Genomic DNA, 17,673 nt, shown 5'->3' on the forward strand with positions numbered 1-17,673 from the left:
ACTCTCTGCGCATTGCAGTATTGACTAGACCGTTTTGAAAAGTTATTGTCATCCTTCCCCAGATCCAATATTCATGAACTCGGCTAGTGAACTTGATAGTTAAGTTCTAATTATACTTTATGAAATTAAAGTCTAAACAAAACTTAGGAAACTTTGAGGTCAATACTTACCCTATGTATACTTCTCTCCACATAAATTAGTTGGCAAACGACCTCGCAAGATATGTCTAATTAAGGGTTACCCATATTCTCGTACAGGGTACCTATGAGATGCACTTTCAGGGCAAGCATGGATGGAAGTAGGTACTGCTAAATTCAGTTCATGGTGCAAGTCTCGCCTTTAATGAGTACCAATCACATAGTCAGCAGCAAGCCACGAATATTAAATACTAAAATTCTCGGAACTTCCACAGCTTTTGCCCCGTATGAGACATTGAAATTACAGTGAGACATCCAACAAGCTTCCAGAAGGAATTGGCCGCGTGTACAATACTTATGGTAGGGAGCAAAGTCACAAATACGAGCCCACCTCTCAAGAACCGCACGATAAAGCCAACATCACTTGGCATTCGTCCTGGTTACATAAGATTGAATACACAGCACCCTTGAAGATAACTTGTGATGACGCCATTGCAGGAAACTTCTCGAGGTCGTTGGGTCTAGTTGTATTCCGGCATTTTCCTATATAAAGCCACCATGCTTTAAGGGGCAAGATGCGGGTCCTCCCGTCATCCATCTACGAGAATTGACTAATCCCTTACACGGGATACTTCGCTAAACTAGCCCATCTTAATTAACGGATAATTCTTTTTCAAACTATCAATATATGGTTTGATTTCGTAAACATTTAATTATCTGAATATTTATAAAATTAAACGATTACTCGCATTTAAACGTTATATATTTTCAAACGTTGGAAAAAAAGTCAACGTTTCTTTCAAATAAATGTTTGGCGATAGCTCGAACTATTCGAAGTCCCTGATCTGGTGTGTGTAACCCTTTCAGTACTTTGATCTTGTTGTTTTGATCTAATCCGCCCTTGAAGTGTATATAAGACCTTGCTCCCACCCACCTACCTACTACCTATCCTTCTTCTTCATCTTCATCTTCATCTTCAAAACCTCCAAGTCTTTGAAGAAGTCTACCCACCCCATATACACCAGGATCGCCTCCAGGATCTCCAGGATCTCCAGGATCTCTAGGACCTCCAGCCTATCCGATTTGCCAGTGACTTGAGGCTCAACTGCGGCTCTTGCAGGTAGGTAGGTAGGTAGGTAGGTAGGTAATCCTGTAATCGTAAAAATCGTAGAAACCGTAGAAATCGTAGAAACGTAGAGGGCTAGATGATTCAACCTGATCTGGCCCGTTTGCTTGTTGGTTCTAAAGTGAAACACTTATCCGCTAGCTCCTGTAGCTTCCCGTTTAGGTACATCAAGGGCTTCATATCGAATGTTTAAAGATTTATTAAACATTTAAATTTTCTAAACGTTTCGAAAAGGAGTAAATATTAATCTAAAACATAAACGATTAAATAAAAAAACGCGCAGTCGACGGTTTCTTTTTTTTCAAACGTTTGATCTTGCAAACCATCAATTGATGATGAATTAACGGTTAATTGCACACTGCGGATCTTTGTACAGTAAGAAGTCGAATTAAGGTATTCAGATTGAATACCCGCTAAGTAACCGTTGTAGATTAGATAGGAGTACTTGTTCTCGTTCTCGATAGGTTGTGTTAGAAGTGCATGAAAGGCTATGGGACCTTGAGACGGAATTTCCCTTTCCTTTCTCCACTGATACAGGGACAAATCAGCTAACGTATGATGACTACATCCATCCGTCCGTCCTTGATGGCGACAGCAAACTATATGATAGCTTAACAACCAAGGTAAAGGGCATCGCCTCATACGCTGCATGCGTTTCCATATTATTACATATTTTAGCATGTGTTGGCATGTTTTCGCATGCAGGTACGAATCTTCGGTGGGGGCCGAAAGATTGTCCTCTGATTACTAACTATATTCTCAAATTCATTACTGATCTCGCTTTCCAAACCACGGGTGAATAAAATTTCCAATTCAACTCGGAGAATCTATTTTTACTGAGTTCGGAGATAAAAGCTTGTCGCATGAAGAGAATAACGGGGGAAGGTGCGCCACGCGGTAAATAATTACGCCTTAACAGGGTGGCTGACGCTTACAAACTTACAAACTCACAAATTATTTGACGTGATCGAAATGTGGAGTGGAACAACTAACGACAACCCAATCTGCAGCAGAACAGTATCGCCGACCAATAGATCTATCATATGTTCATGTCGTATGTTTGCCGAATTGGGTAGCAGTTGATAGCTGTGGGCCAATGACGAGCGTCGACCACGGTGGAGGACCTTGTTGACCCGGTCGAGAACCCGGTAGGCCAGATATATAACAATCGTGTTTCCAACACAGATGTAAAAGTTGAGATGTCGACTTTTTTCCCTTTTATTCTTCAATGCCACCTCCTAAAGACGCATGTCTTCTTGAACTCTAGTTCGGGACGTCAAGACCCCCCTTGAACCGGAGACTCGCGATCGACAACGGCTGAATGGATACCTCACCACTCTTGCGCGCTCCGGCAGAGGTCCGGATGATGATCTACGATTACCTTTTCAACGATGGCGGCAATAAGCAATTGCGTATACAGAATGCAACACCCAGCAAACTTCAAAAGTCGGACGGTCGAATAAGGAGCAAATATTACGTCCTCGAGCGTTCATTCCACCGTCGCTGCTACACAACTACGTACCAGCTTGGCACGGAAGGTGTCAGTTTCTGCGCGTCGTTCATGCGAGTTAACAAGAAGATATACGAGGAAACGGCGTATCTTGTCTACGGCGGACACACATTCGACTTCGGAAGCCACATCGAAGCCGTAGAGCCCTTCCTCTCAGATCTCACCCCGCCAAGCCGTCAACTAATCCGGGAGATCTCCCTATATAAGCGGGGACCGGAGCCCCCCTACGACTACGACCGTAGCGAGTGGAGGAACGTGTGCCGGTTCCTACAAGATCACGCGTCTATCAAGAAGCTCCGGCTTATGGTACAAGGTGGTCGACCCAACACAACCTGGGAGGGGCCGAAGGAATTCACCGTCGACGATCTGAAGCTTCTGTTCGACATCAAGCACGAGAGCCTAGATTGGGTTGGGGAGTTGATCCGCGTCAAGGGGATTGAGGAGTTGGAGGTATTACCGGATGTTCAGTATTGCCCTCCGCCTTCATCGACGAATATGATCATCTTCGCGGCCCTCTCGGCTTCGATTGAGAAGGGCTTGACTGAGTTTTTAAGAACGCAGCTACGTCTTCCCCAATAACGAGTAGGGGTAAGAAGCCATTTTATTCACATGGATTAATTGCTTAAAGGGGTCTGGCAATATCTTAGCGCTTTCTGGAGTAATGGGGCAGGTAAAAATGTGTACCTAGTGTATGTCGCTTCAGTTGATAACAAGTACTTATCTAGAAAACAATTATCTAAAACCCTCGATAGTATTTTTTTCAGGGGCACTATGAACATCATCTCGTGCTCAGAACCAGGTCATATTTAGCATCCTCCCAATCCCTTCTCCATTCTTTACTCCGCCAGCTTTCACTTATCTGTTACAGCATTCGAGTCTTCATCTCCGACCTCCAATCTGATACGCGGATGAGGATTTATAGAATCTGCTAGGTATAGGAATCAATTCGCTATCCCTCGTCAGCACGTATTTTCCCGATTCATCTCTAAGATCAGAAAGTGAGGGTAATGGCCACTCCTCCGAGTCCCAGCGATATGCGCTTAGGAAAGAAGTCATGACGAAATTCGGGTTATCGCGAGGCCATACACGGCTATTATCAAGATTATGGCGCTCACTGTACTTCGTGATATCAAATAGCCAGCACCTCAACGGACCTTCGTCAACGCCCGCGGATTCATGAGGTTTGTCCGCAAATCTGGGGAAATACAACTCCCTACCATCGAAAGAATGATCTTCCGGGTTTTTGTAACCATAGGCGAGCCAACGATTATAGTCGGTCCTAAGTCGATCATTGGCATGCTGGACAAATCTAGAAGTGATCAAGAGCGGTGCATCCAGGCCTTGTATAACATCCAGAATGTCTGGTTGGTAGACACTTTTCTTCGGGTCGGATCTTGCCGAAGGTACTACGTCTAATAAGGCCTCTAGGCCTGCTTGAAAGGCGGTCACTCTGCAGATAAGTTCCAGTGTCTCTTCTTTCGATAGGTTCAACATCCGTATTTGCCGAAGCTTTATTCCGATTGGGGAGTGTTTGTAATAATAATGATCCCGTAATTCTAACCAACATTAGTAAAGAGTAACCCAATTATACCTAGGTACATATAAAGTAATACTTACTGCGATCGCATAATTCGTATAGTACCTGCTGCATATCCAAGAACTGGCAGTACTCCCATGGATGGAAACCATACCAGAAGGACTGCCATATTTCATCTTCCAGGCTGTTATAATTGTAAATGGCGTACACGACAGGAAGAAGGATACTGGTAATCTCGGTGATATAGAGCATCTTCATAATCCGATACCTTTCCTCATCATCGAGGTAGCGAATGCTCAATGGACTAAGAAATCCGAAAGCTCTGCCATTGGATGGTCCTCTTGGCATGCGTTTGGCTAGAATATCGACCCAACGCAAGACGCAGGTATGGAATGACGATATCTCAAGAGCCGTCTCGAGAGTGAAGTAATCGAGAGGCACGACTACCTGGCTCGATTTCATTCCGCTGATGTATACGTCGGTAAATTCCGACATCATCTGATCGTAATCCCACCTGGGGAAAGTTCCGTAAGGCCTCATCGGCTTATTCTTGATCCTGAATGCTTGAAGTCGTTTGACTGCCATAGGCAAGTTCCCCTCAAGTTCTGTGGAGAGGATACCTTTGATTATGGTATTCTGGTTAAACTGCGAGGCGTTGTATGTACGAATTGCGCTAGGAGAGGCTTGGATTAAGCTCAACAAGGAGTTGATATCTGGTAATCGCTTCATTATCTCGAATGTGATATCGATAGGGAGGTTCTCGATGGATGATAGTCCATCTTGCGGCTCGATGCTGGGTATGTTCCCGGAGGGTTCCATGATGAGGCTTTCCAAACAAGAGTGTTCGGGTTTGATCTAGAAGGAAGATGGACGAGCATTCGGATGCGAAAATGGTGGTCTAGGATAAAGTAATTATATATATCTAGGTAGGTAGATTGATGACGAAGAGAGCCGGTTCTAATCAATCATTATTATAGTCATGATACTAAGAAACATTATTCCGATACAGATTTCTCTATCATATATGACCGGATAATGAATAACAAATGGAAACGAAGGCAGAACTACTTTTTTTTTCGAGAACGACTAAATCTACCTAGTTACAGCATGGAAGCTCCTTTGGGTATCATGTTAATGTAGAGTTTATTTCTTTTGCAATCCAAAATTGCGACCTATTGAATGACCCTTTGTGACCCCTATGGAAGGGTAGGCATAATTAGATATAATCATTTACAGTATGATCGCCTGGCTTTGGCTTGACTTCTCCCTCTTTTGGGCGAGGGATCGAATTATTCTTCACAAATTGCCGTACCGCTTCATAATCTCTACATGTGTGCATACGGTCCATGTCCGCCGTCAGGCGACCCTTCGTGCCAGCCCATACGAACGGAACAATCCCAACATCCGCAGTACACATGAGTCGATAACGTAAATATTCAACGCAATGATCTGACAAACAGTTTAGTGCCTATTTGTGTGAGAAGAATTATCCTGGGAGGTGATCCTTAACATACCAACGTGGAGGCTTTGGTAATATGCCGTGGTTCCTGAGAGAGCCACCTGTTCCGCTACACTAGTGTAGTTGAAGTTAAAGTAAGAATATCGTCTGAGTAAGTTCTTAGAGTGTTGTCAGTATTGAGTAAGCCTAGTTCATGATAAGCGGTGAATCGGTCAATTTACGAACCAGACAATGCAATTGATGAGTTGCTTCAATGAGAACTGGGTGACCGACCAGTCCTTTCTCAGGATTGTCAAAATATGCATGAATTTCTGGGTCAATACCGGACTCTTTAGCTTCTTCCTTCGGTACTAACAGAATACCAGCGTCTGTGGAAATATCTGTCAGTGACTGTTGATAAACTTCTTCAATCGAAATTCATGTCCACATACGAATCTGTGTCAGTTCTAACCAAGCCGCCTCTGTAGAGGGTGAGTCATGATTTCGATATGTGCTATTCTCTCTATTATAGAATGGCGTGTTGGCCCGAGTAGGCTTTATGTCGGAAGGTATACTACGTAGAAGTGGTGCTATTCCAGTCGGGGGCTCCGATACGCTTTGGCATCTTTGAAGATGGCGAGTGACTTGAACAGTTGCTATTATGCTTATCGTATTGGTAGCAATAATAGAGATGATCAAGACTAATATCCATCGTCTTGTGCTCCAAAAACCTGGCTTCGTTGTCTCCGGCGACTCGAAGTCGCATGACTCGTCATCTGAGGAGAGGAGCCTGGTTGAGGACGACTCATCTTTGATGTTTGGGTATTCGGATGAGGTCGCCATGAACGGTTCATCTATCTCATCAATTAACCCCAGCTAAGGGTGAAGAAATCGGTATGACGGATTAAGAGAAGAATATTTGTGTAGTATGTTACTCTCCATCCATTCATACAATTTCTAGTACCCATGATAACGCCCGAGCTTTCCATTGATCCCGTAGGACACTTTTAGAAACGTTACTCTAGCCGAAGGATATCTTGGATAAGCGAGGTTACCTTCTAGAGCTTAATTCTTCGTCGCCATGTGGCGCCGCATGCGAGCAGGATCACACATTTCTAAATAGGGAAGGTCACTAAGTAGGTAAGCGGGCTCACCAGGGTCTCTACTCACGACATGTAGAAGAAACGGATCCACTGAATTGCACTATTTAGCATTTCTTACCATGGATATGTTTCTTCATGATCCACCGCATTGCATCGGCCCACATAGATCCAGGCAACATATAAAGCCCCTAAAGCTTAAAGCCAAGACAACCCCCCTGAAAATCCACTACCAGATCGTTTTCTTGCAATGGTAGAAACCTAGCTCAACCTCAGTCTTATCTTGAATGCCCTCACAACGCTCCGATAACTGGTCGGCGCAGTGCTTTGCGTGATGGGCGCTAAATGTCTTAGTGTCGAGGAAATCCTTCTGGTGTTCCATCCCATAGCGGAGTTTTCTCCATTGGAATAAGCAATGTTCTCCATGCATCCTAAATATCCGACAGGTCAGCTTACAATTGGGGGCGGGTGAGTTGTCAATGCTTTACTAGCCTTTGGGTGTAGATTTTGGCGTGCTTCCCCTCCCAGAGATCTTTGGCTGATATTTCGCGAGTTAGGTTCACGTCCGAGTACCAGGTTCTGTCTTCAAATACGGGATACTTCTCAGTGAGCTCTGAGAACATGCAGCGAGAGGGAAACCATCCGTAGAAGTTGGGTTCCATGAGACAACCACGAGACATGGCAGCAGCGCTGGAGCGACCACAATGGTTCCATTCCTCATCCTCGATCTCTTGGGGGGTCTTTTCTTTCGGTATAGAGGACGAACGGACTAGTTGAAAGACTAGGAAGACGAGTAGAGCCGCAACAATGCCTGCTACAAATGACCATATCTTGGAACGTAATTCGTGTGATCTGGGTCGCGGTGAAGAGTCGGGATCTTGAAGCTGATCATATTTGACACCGTGGAAATGCTCTGTCTCGTTTTGTCTGGACGGCATCGCTGTGGGAATTGAAAGTGAGTTCTTTCGAATATGAGTCTTGATCCAAGTTCTGTAAAATAAAAAATACGAGAATAGGTTAATAAAGGCTATGACATATAAAACATCACCTAGTACCTTGCCGGCAACCGGATCCTATTTAGATGTTTGAACAGGGGCCTAAAGCCTGCACCACCCGTAAGAATCCAGGCCGTGGGATTTAAACCGGATTGAAGGATTACGAAATCCTAGATAGGAAGTCGGTATGAATCGTGATAGCTGATATGGATCTTTCATTGGTTGATAGGCTATGAATGAAAGTCACAGGGCAAGCTGCGTCTACATTTCCATATCTACAGTCCTAGACAAGTTAAGCAAAGGCGCATTGCGGCATAGATCTGGCAGGGAAGTATAAACCTCAAGTAAGTTGCGTGCTATGTCATCACTCTTGGCATTTGAACTGCTCTGACTATAAGTAGCCTTGAATCAGTACCGCAGAGGATCGAGGCAGCATTCTCAGCAACATACCTTAAACACGAACCGTTCATCACATATCTCAAATTCCAAATTCAGATTACAAAGTCGTCACAAAAATGAAGTACTCAATCTTCCTCACTCTTGCTCTTGCGGCTATTGGTTTTGCTGCCCCTACAGCAGCACCGGCCCCGGCCCCGGCAGCCGCCCTGGAGCCCGAATCGGAGCAAAAGCGTGCCGAATGTGAGAGAAACAGACTCTACGCTTCTTAAAGTGAGATGCTAATGCAGATTTCTAGACATCTACAACATTTTACCGGCTGAAGATGAAGGAGAAGTTGTCGAGGAAGAGTAAATTCGTAACGAATATGGGGATATATACGCAGAAATGAATGACGCCGTCATGAGTTTCAATGCGAAGGGAATGCTCATCTGGATCTCATCAGAAGGTTCATGATGGCAGCACCGGCCGATTCAGTGGATTATTTATCTTCAAGATCTAGTTTCAAACGATAGAAATCATTTCCATGAATAGATATTAAGATGCTGTGAGAAGAAACAATTTCGCGCCATTAAAATGGAGAATTGTTACTAAGTATCAGCATTATAATTATGTAATATGGGTGTTTTCCGTGATTAGGTAATTCAAAGATGAGGTAAAAATTACCTAATATTTTGATTAGGTAACTCAAGATTATGTAAGCTAGTATCGAAGTTCAAGGCAGTTCGAGCCAAGTTCTCCGTACTATGGATTAGGTAAGCTCATTAGTCAAGGGTTTTACCCCTTTTCATTTCAAGTAACAAAATTCGAATATTATATGTTTTTTAAAGTTATGTGTTAAATGAAACCATATTCCATATATCTAACTGCTTCTTAATCTTAATCTATAATCGATGTACTAGTTTTCAAAGTCGTCAACCCTCACTATGAAAGCAGCTTTAAAGTACTGAGGGGACCGGAATATCAAAATTGATTGTTTACGTAAGTTGTCTCCTATTCCTTAGGTTAGTGATCTAATCAGGGACCTAGCCCAAGACTTGATTTGGGGATAGTCTTAACGAGGCCTTGTATATTGAATTGAATTCGACCAAGAAAAAGGAGACCGGAGGATAACAGTTACATAGTTCCAAGTTACAAGATAGATTATCTAATCAACATCACCTGGCAGCCACGTCCCTTGCTTACCTAATGCGCAATTAGATAAGCCATTATTCCATACTGTTTTTGGTCCAGGCTAAAACAGAGACCTGGCAGTGATCTATTCACTAAATTCTTGTGGGTAGCCGCCATAACTTAAACCCACTTATAGGGCTTGTCCACTAAAGAAAACCCCCACATAGTAATACGATATTTCAGTTTACACGGCTTTGAGCCATCAGCACAAGGTCCAAATTTCTCGGTTTTAATATAAATCAATTACCAATCTAATCGCGCACTAGTACGCAAGAGACGTAGCTAATAGTCCAGATGTTTAATCCGAACTTCGTAGGTCCAAGCGTCCCATCACCAATTAATAAAGAGCACCTGCCATCGGCGGCCATCTTTTATCAACATTTTCCTGCACTACCTTCAACATCCAAAATATGTAGACCAGCTCTTTCTTTCTTCCCTCAAATACAGAAGTGAGAGTCGCCACGGCTTCCTTAAGAGGACGGATAGCCTGAGAGATGCGCTGCAGGCGGTTGTCTATCTTTTCTTTCTCGAACTTGTCGGTGCAGCTTGTCGCCTCGGAAAATAAGTCATGCAGGTTCTTTTGCCAGCAGCGTGCGATATCCTGAGACAGAAGGTACCGGAAAGGACGCCACGTCCGCCACTCAGCTATATTGGTTCGGTTCTGCAGTGTTGTACCGCAAATAATCCCATCGAGTTCGTAACAAGATTGCAGGACATACCAGAGTGAGAAAGCCACAATTGGATATGCCTGGAAAAGGCGTTCAAGCGCTAGCTCTTCGGGATTCTTCTCATGCAGTTTGATATCCTCGCGTATATCTGACATGCTGCCGCTGTCGAACTCTTTGCTCCATTCGATCAGCCGACCTTGCCACTCCGGGGAGAAGATCGCTCCGGCGTCAATTTTGTATTCATTTTTTTCGTACCAGTCGAAAATATCTCTCTGTGCGGTTGCTAGATTAAATTGCATCTTCGAAGCACGCGACATTGCCTGGATATATTATCTAACTTGGGGGTCTCGATATTGGTTGCAGTGCAATATTATGGGAGCTTAGGTAGGTAGATTTCATTCTTTATAAATATTAAGAACACAGTGCAGCCCACCTATTTACCTACCTATTCTACGCTGTCACCGGATGTAAACCGTGAATATAATGTCAAGTGGTGATTACTAACTCACAGTCACCAAGTAAGTAAACGTTATCAAAGAAAAGGGGGGAAAATGAAAAAGAGAAGTTATCACTGGAAACTGAACGAGCGTGTATTAGGTTTACTACAAGATCACTTTGCAAGATCGGGGTGGAAACGCCAATTAAAAACAATAGTCGGATCGAATCCTAATGGCACCTCATCCGTACCAAGATGCGTTACATATAGTAACATTCTTGCATGACACACTATCCCCTCTACACTAGGTAGGTGCCTTATCTAGGTAGCCTACAGATGCTATGGCTGACGAAAGGTGTTGATTCGGTGACACAGGGGATGGCCGACAGCAGTAGTTTTTGTGCGCGTCATTATGTCTTACCACGGTATCCTCACAGCTTTCGGGGTATAAAACTGCATATCACGATGGGGAAAAAGGAAGTGATCTTCATCAGCAAGTCATCTAATGAATCACAAAGTATCTACCTAACTGCCCACCCTCAAAGAAGCCATCGTCGATCTTTATACCTCGTTTTGGTATAGATTGACGCCATTCTGCAATCTAATAGGCAGCCACTACAGCCGATACCATCCTGTTGGTAGAAGCAAAAAACTATACCACCAACATCTTACATGATTCTCAGAAGATACTCAACGAATGTCGCGACTCATCGCCATTATAATGAGGGAATATGGAGCAATATACACAGATTAGGGTTCGGTGAATGAAATGGAACTATATTTCTTCGGATAGTTGAGTACATCGAGTTCCGCTTCGTGCATCATCCTATCGGCGTTCGAGTCGTGATGTTGAATTTCCGGCTGAAGATAGTTATCCCGACCCCAGACGAACTTATAGTGCATCGCGGCAAGCCTTCTCCCTATTTGGGGTGTCCTGATGCCGTGAAACACATGGGGTGCTCGATATGGATGCTGACATGCATGGAATGATGCTCTATGTTCCGACGGTGAATAGGAAGCTGTGGCCCTATGAGTAAATGGTTCCCAACATAGCCTTATGTGAAGGTTTGTAATCCATGTGAAGAGGAGGATGCCTACTATATGATTCAAATTCTCAGGGAATCCCCCCTCCCCGCATCTCCCGTAGTTTGGTGCTTACCTGGCTACACTTCTAATCCGTCGCCCGGTATCTAGTTTTGCTCTACCAAGCAAGCATCATGAATGACACTGCCCTTTACATCTCAAACGGCACATGCTTCTTTGGTCCAGGCCAAGTTGCTGACTCGAACTACATTCCCTGTGGCAATGCTGCGCTTATGGGTCCCCAGTCTTGCTGCTATGCTGGGGATTACTGTCTGTCAAGCACGGCGTGTTGGAATAAAGAATGTGCGTCTTCATTATGACATAACACTATCTAGAGCTGTAACGTAAGATGATCATATCTAACATGCATGGTAGACGTGGTGACATACGTCGCTGGATGCACAGACACAACTTTCAGTTCCGCCGAATGTACCAACAAATTCGATTATCCGAATCAACAATACGTCGCGATGGCGCGGTGTGAAGGTGCTGATATAGACATATGGTCGGGATGTTATAACCACACGAGCTGGATCAAGATACAGAAAGAACCGGATTGCAAGTGCAATGCTTCGAGGCCATTGATCCGGAACTCGAATGGGAAATCTACGCTCGATGAAGTTGGAATCCTACCGACCGCTGCCGGAGGAACTATTTCGTATAACCCTACTGCAATTCCTACGTTGGGTTCGACTACTAGTAGTTCGTATTCATCTCCTCAAATATCTCCGACGTCGACGACATCACCTGCTCCTGTTGCAGATACTTCGCATGGACTCTCGTCGGGCGCAAAGGTAGGTGTTGGCGTCGGTGTAGGTATTGGTGTTCCCCTAATCGCTGCCCTCATCTTCCTCGCCTTCATTCTCCGCCGCAGGAAAGGGGGGGAGACGACAGCAGCTGCCGCTTCGGCTCCTCCGCCGCCTCCGGACAACACCTCGCCTCAAGATGGGCAAGCAGACGCCGCCGCTGTCGCAATGAGAGAAAAGGCATCTAGTCCTGACAAGGAAATAGCCACCACTCCCGAACCGCCAAGCCCGGGCTGGTATGGGTATAAGCCTGAGCTAGCCGCCAATTCAACCTTCAAGTCCGAGCTTTCAGGTGATGAACCCCGAAGTGCGATAAGCTCAAGTTGGAACTCGGAAACCCTCGGCGGCCATCAGATATCAGAATTGTCGAGTCATGATGCGGTGACAAGTGCAGTTGGGCGGAATTCCATGGAGTAATAGGGGCAAAACTCTCGTTAGGAATCTTTCTAGGTTATATCACAATGTGAATGAGTAAAAGCTATTGATAAATGATTAGAATATTGTCAAATGTTGTTACACTCATTAATTATACTTCTTTATTTATCACCTTGGTGTAAATAGCTACCTAAGTCTCTAGACGAATATCCATGTCCGAGGTATGCCCCTTTATGACCTGAGCTTAGGCTCAAGACACTCCGTCAATAAAACCCGCGCCAGTAGCTAACCATCTTTTCTTAGGTGATACGCGTGTGTTAAAAGTGCTGCTTTGAGCTTTTACACTGTTTGTGATACAATGGTCTTGTGCTTCCCTATGGGTTCCATTCAAGGGAAATAGCGTCCTCAGGCTGCTTCCACTGAAAATTATCAGGCATCTTCACTGCCCTCTTCTTCAGCCATCCCTGCAGAGCATCCCAGTTAACACACTTGTGATGCGTGTTGGCATTCGGTGTCGGGTTCTGGTGGTCCAAGACCCAGTTATACGGGATGATGCCGGTGTCAAATTGACACATGAGGCTCTGGCGGATGTAGTCAATGCAGTGCTCGTAGTGGAGTTCGTACAGCTCCGGCACACGCTGCTTCTTGTCCTGCGTCGCCGGGAAATACTCCATATAGTGATCTTGCCAGATGTAATGTAAACAGTGCACCTGGTGTGTTCCAATGGTCGCGGCGATATATCCACCACCAGCTTCAGGGGGAAATTTGGCTGACCAATCGGGATGCTGGACCTTCTCAATATCTTCCTTGGAAACACTGATCATGCCATCTATAAGTTAAAATAATTAGTAATGAATGTTAGAGCTCATTGACCTTGCTCACATTGCATAACCTCATACCAGGCCTTCTCGACTTCCTCAGTAGGCGGGCCTTTCCAACGGTTCTGGTGCCAGAGTGAGCCATTGAAGACTTGATGGACATATGGATGCGGAACAACGGCATCGTCTACTGGAGCTATAGTATTTCATCATATCAGCATCCGAAGTCCTTTTCCTTACAGCTAGGGATCTTACAGTAGTAATTAAACATGCTCCAACATTTAGCCCGGCTTGTCTGAGAGACTAGGCTCAGAAGTATGAGCAGGGTGATTATAATAGCAGAGCTGATGCCATGAAAAGCCCAATGCAGCCACCTATGTAACTTATTTGGCTTGTCTGGTCGAAGTGAAGCGATTTCGCTTAGAAGTAGAGTCTCGGATTCTGTAGACTCTTTCGTCGGAAGCGCCGCATATTCCATTTTGGTGGATGACGAAAAATATCAGCTTCGATTGGAATGATGAGGAGCTCTGCCGGGAAGAAAGAAGCTTACAATTAAGCATACAATTAAGCTATCTCCATTAAAGTGGTATGACGAGTCACCTACTCTAAGCCGCCGATCTCATGGGGTATCGGTATCCAGAGGAACAGTGCATATCTCGGCGTTCAACTTGATGAAACATAAACTCCACTCCGCTCAGAATACTACCCTCTTTAGATATTGATCCAACAACTATTCGACAAGTCATATCTCTGCCGCACTTAGATGCGCGATGATCCTGATATTCCTGCATTAAACGAGCTGGATATTGATAGTTGAGAATCCTTCAGAGTAGAGGCGTGATAACACGCTGCCTTTGAGTGGCTCGATCCTCGTGTCGTCGAAGTTTATAGAGTAGATCTTCTTAAGGCCGTGGCACGGGGGCTTCATGATAGGCTCTAATTAGGCGGGATGTGGATGGTGACATAGTCGTCGTCGCCGATTCGTTTGCCTCAATGGACTCATCCTGCATTCTCGTCGCCTTGGCTTTCCGTCTTTGGCCGAATAGGGGGGAGGATATATTATAGTCAGACGGACAAATAGTATCAGTATCGAGAGACAAACCACATAAAGGTCTTCTCATAATCCACACCATTCCACAAAAAGTCAACAAAATCCTTTACTTCCTGCCTGAATAATATCCAAATCGAAATCTACAATCATGCTCGCCCGTGTCAGCACCGTCGCCATTGTCCTGGCCTTCGTGGCCCAAATCTTTGCGGCTCCCGTGGCTCAACCCGCCAGTAGGTAGACTCCTTCCTTAGGCTTCATGCCATTGATACAGCTACAGGAGACCCCACACATGAATCGTTCTTGAGCTGATAAGGCGTAGACTTTGAGACCGATCCCATGCTTCAAGTAGGCCAGAAGGCTGACTCTTCGTATGCCGAGGGCGCTAAGAGGGCTAACTTCGAGGCGGGTCCACTGCTTGGAGCTTCTGCCTATGCTAAGACCAACTGAAATGCCAACTTTGGAGAGAACCCCACACTTGACGCGGGCAATAGGGCTTCTAGGTCATGGTGGGCTAAGTAGTAACGAGGCCGAGGGCGGACAGCATCTGGACGGTAAGGGAGGGTAGGACCGATGTCGCGGGAAGAGCCTATCGATTGGAGGTATCGTAAAGGACGGTCGTTGATTGGACGTTGATCGACATGAGATGCAGTAACAAATATATTAATGACCTGGCCCACCGATACAACACCACCTTCTTAATTATGTGTGATTGTAGTATGTCCAATTCTCGTAACCTTTCTAGCCCCCAGGCTGACCAGCGTCGTTTTTGCAACCATTGAAGCCACAATACATGATGCTTAAAAAAAGGTAATAGCGGATAGAATATGAGTCCGATGGACTGTCACACCAAGCTCGGCGAAATACCAGTGATGTATAATTCAGCTGTCGAGTGAGAGGCCGTAAATCGTCCTGTTCTTTGTCCCTTACCTTGCGACTTCAACACGTGATGCCATACCTACCCAGTATGTATATAATGAGCTTCCCGAGCTTTCTCTTCGTCGATTGAATACTAGGTACTAAGATTACTGTTATTTCAGTTAGGCATGACGCGCAACGGTTCATCTTAACATCTTTTCACTACTTTACTCGTAGTAGACAACTTCCACAAGTCAAACAAAACGCTCGGGGCAATTGCTTTGAAAGAAATACTATAGGAAGGCCACGACGTGCAAGACGTCAATATGGTTGAGAAAAAGGAGGGGTCAGAGCCAGAGCTCTCCGACACTCACGATAATAGCATCGAGGAGAATAATCTCATTCCGGCTCAGGCTCGTCGGAAATGGGGCGTGTTTCCAGCTCCCCCAACAGAGGAGCCGGGTCCTCCACCCGACGGTGGTATCCGGGCCTGGCTTCAGGTTCTGGCTGGACACTTGATGTGCTTCGTTACTTGGGGTTTGATCACTAGCTTCGGTATCTTCCAATCCACCTACGAGGAGATGCTTCAGGCTGCGCCGTCGACGGTGTCGTGGATTGGGACGGTACAGATATTTATGCTACTGTTGGTCGGAACTCTCTCAGGGCGTGCGAGTGACGCGGGCCTCGTACACGAAGCTGTCCTAGCAGGGACCCTGTTGATCGTCTTTGGCACGTTCATGACTAGTTTGGCCACGCAGTACTACCAACTCCTTCTCGCGCAGGGAATCTGCATCGGACTTGGTATGGGCATCCTGTATATGCCTGGCCTCTCGGTGCCATCGTCGTATTTCAAGGCGAAAAAACCTCTCGCCGTCGCTATTATCGCATCAGGAGCAGGTTCCGGCGGGCTTGTCTATCCAGCAATGGCCCAACAACTGCTTCCTCTTGTCGGTGAGTAAGCTTTTGTCCTTCCTTTCCGCTTTTTTCTTTTCTCCGAAAAACGAGAACTTATCGTGAGTCAAATCAGGATTCGGCTGGACGATTCGCAGCATGGCCTTCGTAACCCTTTTCGTCTGCATCCTCATCAACCTTCTCCTTCGCGTGCGTGTCCCAGCCCGCAAATCCGGACCTCTTGCCGACCTCCACGCCTTCACGGAGCTGCCCTACATCTTCTTCGTCATCGGCTTCTTCCTCGTTTACTGGGCAGTCTACTTCGCCTTCTACTACGTATGTATCTCCCCGCCATCCCATATTGTCGTATCCCTAACCACAAATCACCAGATCGATCTCTACGGCTACACTTACGCCTCATTCACCTCACTCGATTCTATCAACATCTTATTAATCACCAACGGTCTCGGTATCCCCGGGCGCGTCCTACCAGGCTTCATCGCCGCGCGTTTCCTCGGCCCTCTGAACACTGCTGTCCCCACGGCCGTATCGGTCGCAATCGTGCTATACTGCTGGCCCGCCGTCGCACATGAGCACAGTTCGTTATACGCGTTCGCCGCATTATACGGCCTCGTAGCAAGCGCAATCCAATCGCTATTCGCGGTGTCGCTGGCGGCATTGACAGACGACCTCAGCCAGCTCGGGACGAGGATGGGGATGGTATTCAGCGTGGTAGCGTTCGCGTGTCTGACGGGGAGCCCGATCGCGGGCGCGATCGTGCAGGCCAGCGGAGGCAGTTATCTGGGGGCGCAGATATGGGCTGCTACCAGCATGCTTCTAGGAGCGGGGTTTCTCGCTGCTGCGAGGGTGAGTCGGACGGGTTGGGTGCTTAGGAAGAAGGTGTAAGATAATGTTTCGGAGAGCCTCTTCCGAGATGTTACCGTTTTGTTTGTGTCGGCATTGAGTTACGCTTGCAGGCTTGATAGGCAGGTAGATAGCACCCCCACGTTTCGAACAGGGTCTCGGTGCTAGGCACTTTGAGCTTAATTTTTAAGCTTAAAATTGGCTATTTGTAGAGGAATAGAGTTAAGAACAATAAGAGGTGAATACATATGTTACAGGATATTCTATAAGCATCTACTAGATAAATAGTTTAGCAAATGTGATGAAGAACTTCAAATCTTCTATAATCCTTAGATAATAAGCTGAAGAAAAGAGATATTGCTGGTCATTATAAGGTTTAGGTACACTGGGAGAGCTAATTTAGCGCAAGGTACT

At 45.7% G+C, this 17,673-nt stretch overlaps 9 protein-coding genes across 9 annotated transcripts; 4 read left to right on the top strand and 5 right to left on the bottom strand.

The window, feature by feature from the left end:
* The first annotated feature begins 2,064 nt into the window (after positions 1-2,064).
* GGS22DRAFT_153895 (uncharacterized protein) lies at positions 2,065-3,522 on the top strand. Its single transcript, XM_047959941.1, has one exon. The coding sequence runs from the start codon at positions 2,585-2,587 to the stop codon at positions 3,350-3,352; it is 768 nt and encodes a 255-aa protein (XP_047823275.1). The 5' UTR covers positions 2,065-2,584; the 3' UTR covers positions 3,353-3,522.
* A 42-nt stretch (positions 3,523-3,564) lies between these two features.
* GGS22DRAFT_196957 (uncharacterized protein) lies at positions 3,565-5,129 on the bottom strand (the record flags this gene model as incomplete). Its single annotated transcript, XM_047965915.1, has 2 exons — positions 3,565-4,329; positions 4,391-5,129. 2 exons carry the CDS (start codon positions 5,127-5,129, stop codon positions 3,653-3,655), a joined length of 1,416 nt encoding a protein of 471 aa, XP_047823276.1. The 3' UTR covers positions 3,565-3,652.
* A 397-nt stretch (positions 5,130-5,526) lies between these two features.
* GGS22DRAFT_196960 (uncharacterized protein) lies at positions 5,527-6,739 on the bottom strand (the record flags this gene model as incomplete). The annotated part of the gene is made up of 4 exons (XM_047965916.1): positions 6,201-6,739; positions 5,995-6,137; positions 5,825-5,927; positions 5,527-5,759 (listed from the first exon to the last, which is right to left on the bottom strand). Exons 1-4 carry the CDS (start codon positions 6,589-6,591, stop codon positions 5,527-5,529), a joined length of 870 nt encoding a protein of 289 aa, XP_047823277.1. The 5' UTR covers positions 6,592-6,739.
* A 253-nt stretch (positions 6,740-6,992) lies between these two features.
* GGS22DRAFT_71168 (uncharacterized protein) lies at positions 6,993-7,930 on the bottom strand. Its single transcript, XM_047967883.1, has 2 exons — positions 7,341-7,930; positions 6,993-7,279 (listed from the first exon to the last, which is right to left on the bottom strand). Exons 1-2 carry the CDS (start codon positions 7,784-7,786, stop codon positions 7,078-7,080), a joined length of 648 nt encoding a protein of 215 aa, XP_047823278.1. The 5' UTR covers positions 7,787-7,930; the 3' UTR covers positions 6,993-7,077.
* A 1,819-nt stretch (positions 7,931-9,749) lies between these two features.
* Positions 9,750-10,612, bottom strand: GGS22DRAFT_196962 (uncharacterized protein; the record flags this gene model as incomplete). The annotated part of the gene is made up of 1 exon (XM_047965917.1): positions 9,750-10,612. Exon 1 carries the CDS (start codon positions 10,395-10,397, stop codon positions 9,750-9,752), a length of 648 nt encoding a protein of 215 aa, XP_047823279.1. The 5' UTR covers positions 10,398-10,612.
* Positions 10,613-11,581: 969 nt separating this feature from the next.
* Positions 11,582-12,993, top strand: GGS22DRAFT_153904 (uncharacterized protein). The gene is made up of 3 exons (XM_047959942.1): positions 11,582-11,902; positions 11,975-12,883; positions 12,953-12,993. The coding sequence occupies exons 1-2, from the start codon at positions 11,734-11,736 to the stop codon at positions 12,820-12,822; spliced, it is 1,017 nt and encodes a 338-aa protein (XP_047823280.1). The 5' UTR covers positions 11,582-11,733; the 3' UTR covers positions 12,823-12,883; positions 12,953-12,993.
* Positions 12,914-14,288, bottom strand: GGS22DRAFT_71214 (uncharacterized protein). Its single transcript, XM_047967884.1, has 3 exons — positions 13,854-14,288; positions 13,663-13,794; positions 12,914-13,609 (listed from the first exon to the last, which is right to left on the bottom strand). The coding sequence occupies exons 1-3, from the start codon at positions 14,074-14,076 to the stop codon at positions 13,155-13,157; spliced, it is 810 nt and encodes a 269-aa protein (XP_047823281.1). The 5' UTR covers positions 14,077-14,288; the 3' UTR covers positions 12,914-13,154.
* A 509-nt stretch (positions 14,289-14,797) lies between these two features.
* Positions 14,798-15,096, top strand: GGS22DRAFT_185027 (uncharacterized protein; the record flags this gene model as incomplete). The annotated part of the gene is made up of 2 exons (XM_047964261.1): positions 14,798-14,879; positions 14,969-15,096. The coding sequence occupies 2 exons, from the start codon at positions 14,798-14,800 to the stop codon at positions 15,094-15,096; spliced, it is 210 nt and encodes a 69-aa protein (XP_047823282.1).
* A 521-nt stretch (positions 15,097-15,617) lies between these two features.
* On the top strand, positions 15,618-17,569 carry GGS22DRAFT_71223 (MFS monocarboxylate transporter). Its single transcript, XM_047967885.1, has 2 exons — positions 15,618-16,455; positions 16,532-17,569. The coding sequence occupies exons 1-2, from the start codon at positions 15,831-15,833 to the stop codon at positions 17,299-17,301; spliced, it is 1,395 nt and encodes a 464-aa protein (XP_047823283.1). The 5' UTR covers positions 15,618-15,830; the 3' UTR covers positions 17,302-17,569.
* The last annotated feature ends 104 nt before the right edge of the window (positions 17,570-17,673 follow it).

This window comes from Annulohypoxylon maeteangense (assembly GCF_022496945.1).
Source record: "Annulohypoxylon maeteangense strain CBS 123835 unplaced genomic scaffold GGS22scaffold_2, whole genome shotgun sequence".
NCBI classification, from domain to species: Eukaryota; Fungi; Ascomycota; class Sordariomycetes; order Xylariales; family Hypoxylaceae; genus Annulohypoxylon; species Annulohypoxylon maeteangense.

What these genes read in the sequence shown, in the direction of transcription:
- GGS22DRAFT_153895 (XM_047959941.1), top strand. Translation starts at nt 2,585, where the DNA reads ATGGATACCTCACCACTCTTGCGCGCTCCGGCAGAGGTCCGGATGATG.
- GGS22DRAFT_71223 (XM_047967885.1), top strand. Translation starts at nt 15,831, where the DNA reads ATGGTTGAGAAAAAGGAGGGGTCAGAGCCAGAGCTCTCCGACACTCAC. An exon ending in ACAACTGCTTCCTCTTGTCG is followed by an intron (nt 16,456 to 16,531) that starts GTGAGTAAGCTT and finishes GAGTCAAATCAG; the next exon opens with GATTCGGCTGGACGATTCGC.
- GGS22DRAFT_71168 (XM_047967883.1), bottom strand. Translation starts at nt 7,786, where the DNA reads ATGCCGTCCAGACAAAACGAGACAGAGCATTTCCACGGTGTCAAATAT. An exon ending in GCCAAAATCTACACCCAAAG is followed by an intron (nt 7,280 to 7,340) that starts GCTAGTAAAGCA and finishes TCGGATATTTAG; the next exon opens with GATGCATGGAGAACATTGCT.
- GGS22DRAFT_153904 (XM_047959942.1), top strand. Translation starts at nt 11,734, where the DNA reads ATGAATGACACTGCCCTTTACATCTCAAACGGCACATGCTTCTTTGGT. An exon ending in GGCGTGTTGGAATAAAGAAT is followed by an intron (nt 11,903 to 11,974) that starts GTGCGTCTTCAT and finishes CATGCATGGTAG; the next exon opens with ACGTGGTGACATACGTCGCT.
- GGS22DRAFT_71214 (XM_047967884.1), bottom strand. Translation starts at nt 14,076, where the DNA reads ATGGAATATGCGGCGCTTCCGACGAAAGAGTCTACAGAATCCGAGACT. An exon ending in GAGCATGTTTAATTACTACT is followed by an intron (nt 13,795 to 13,853) that starts GTAAGATCCCTA and finishes GAAATACTATAG; the next exon opens with CTCCAGTAGACGATGCCGTT. An exon ending in CTGGTATGAGGTTATGCAAT is followed by an intron (nt 13,610 to 13,662) that starts GTGAGCAAGGTC and finishes TTTAACTTATAG; the next exon opens with ATGGCATGATCAGTGTTTCC.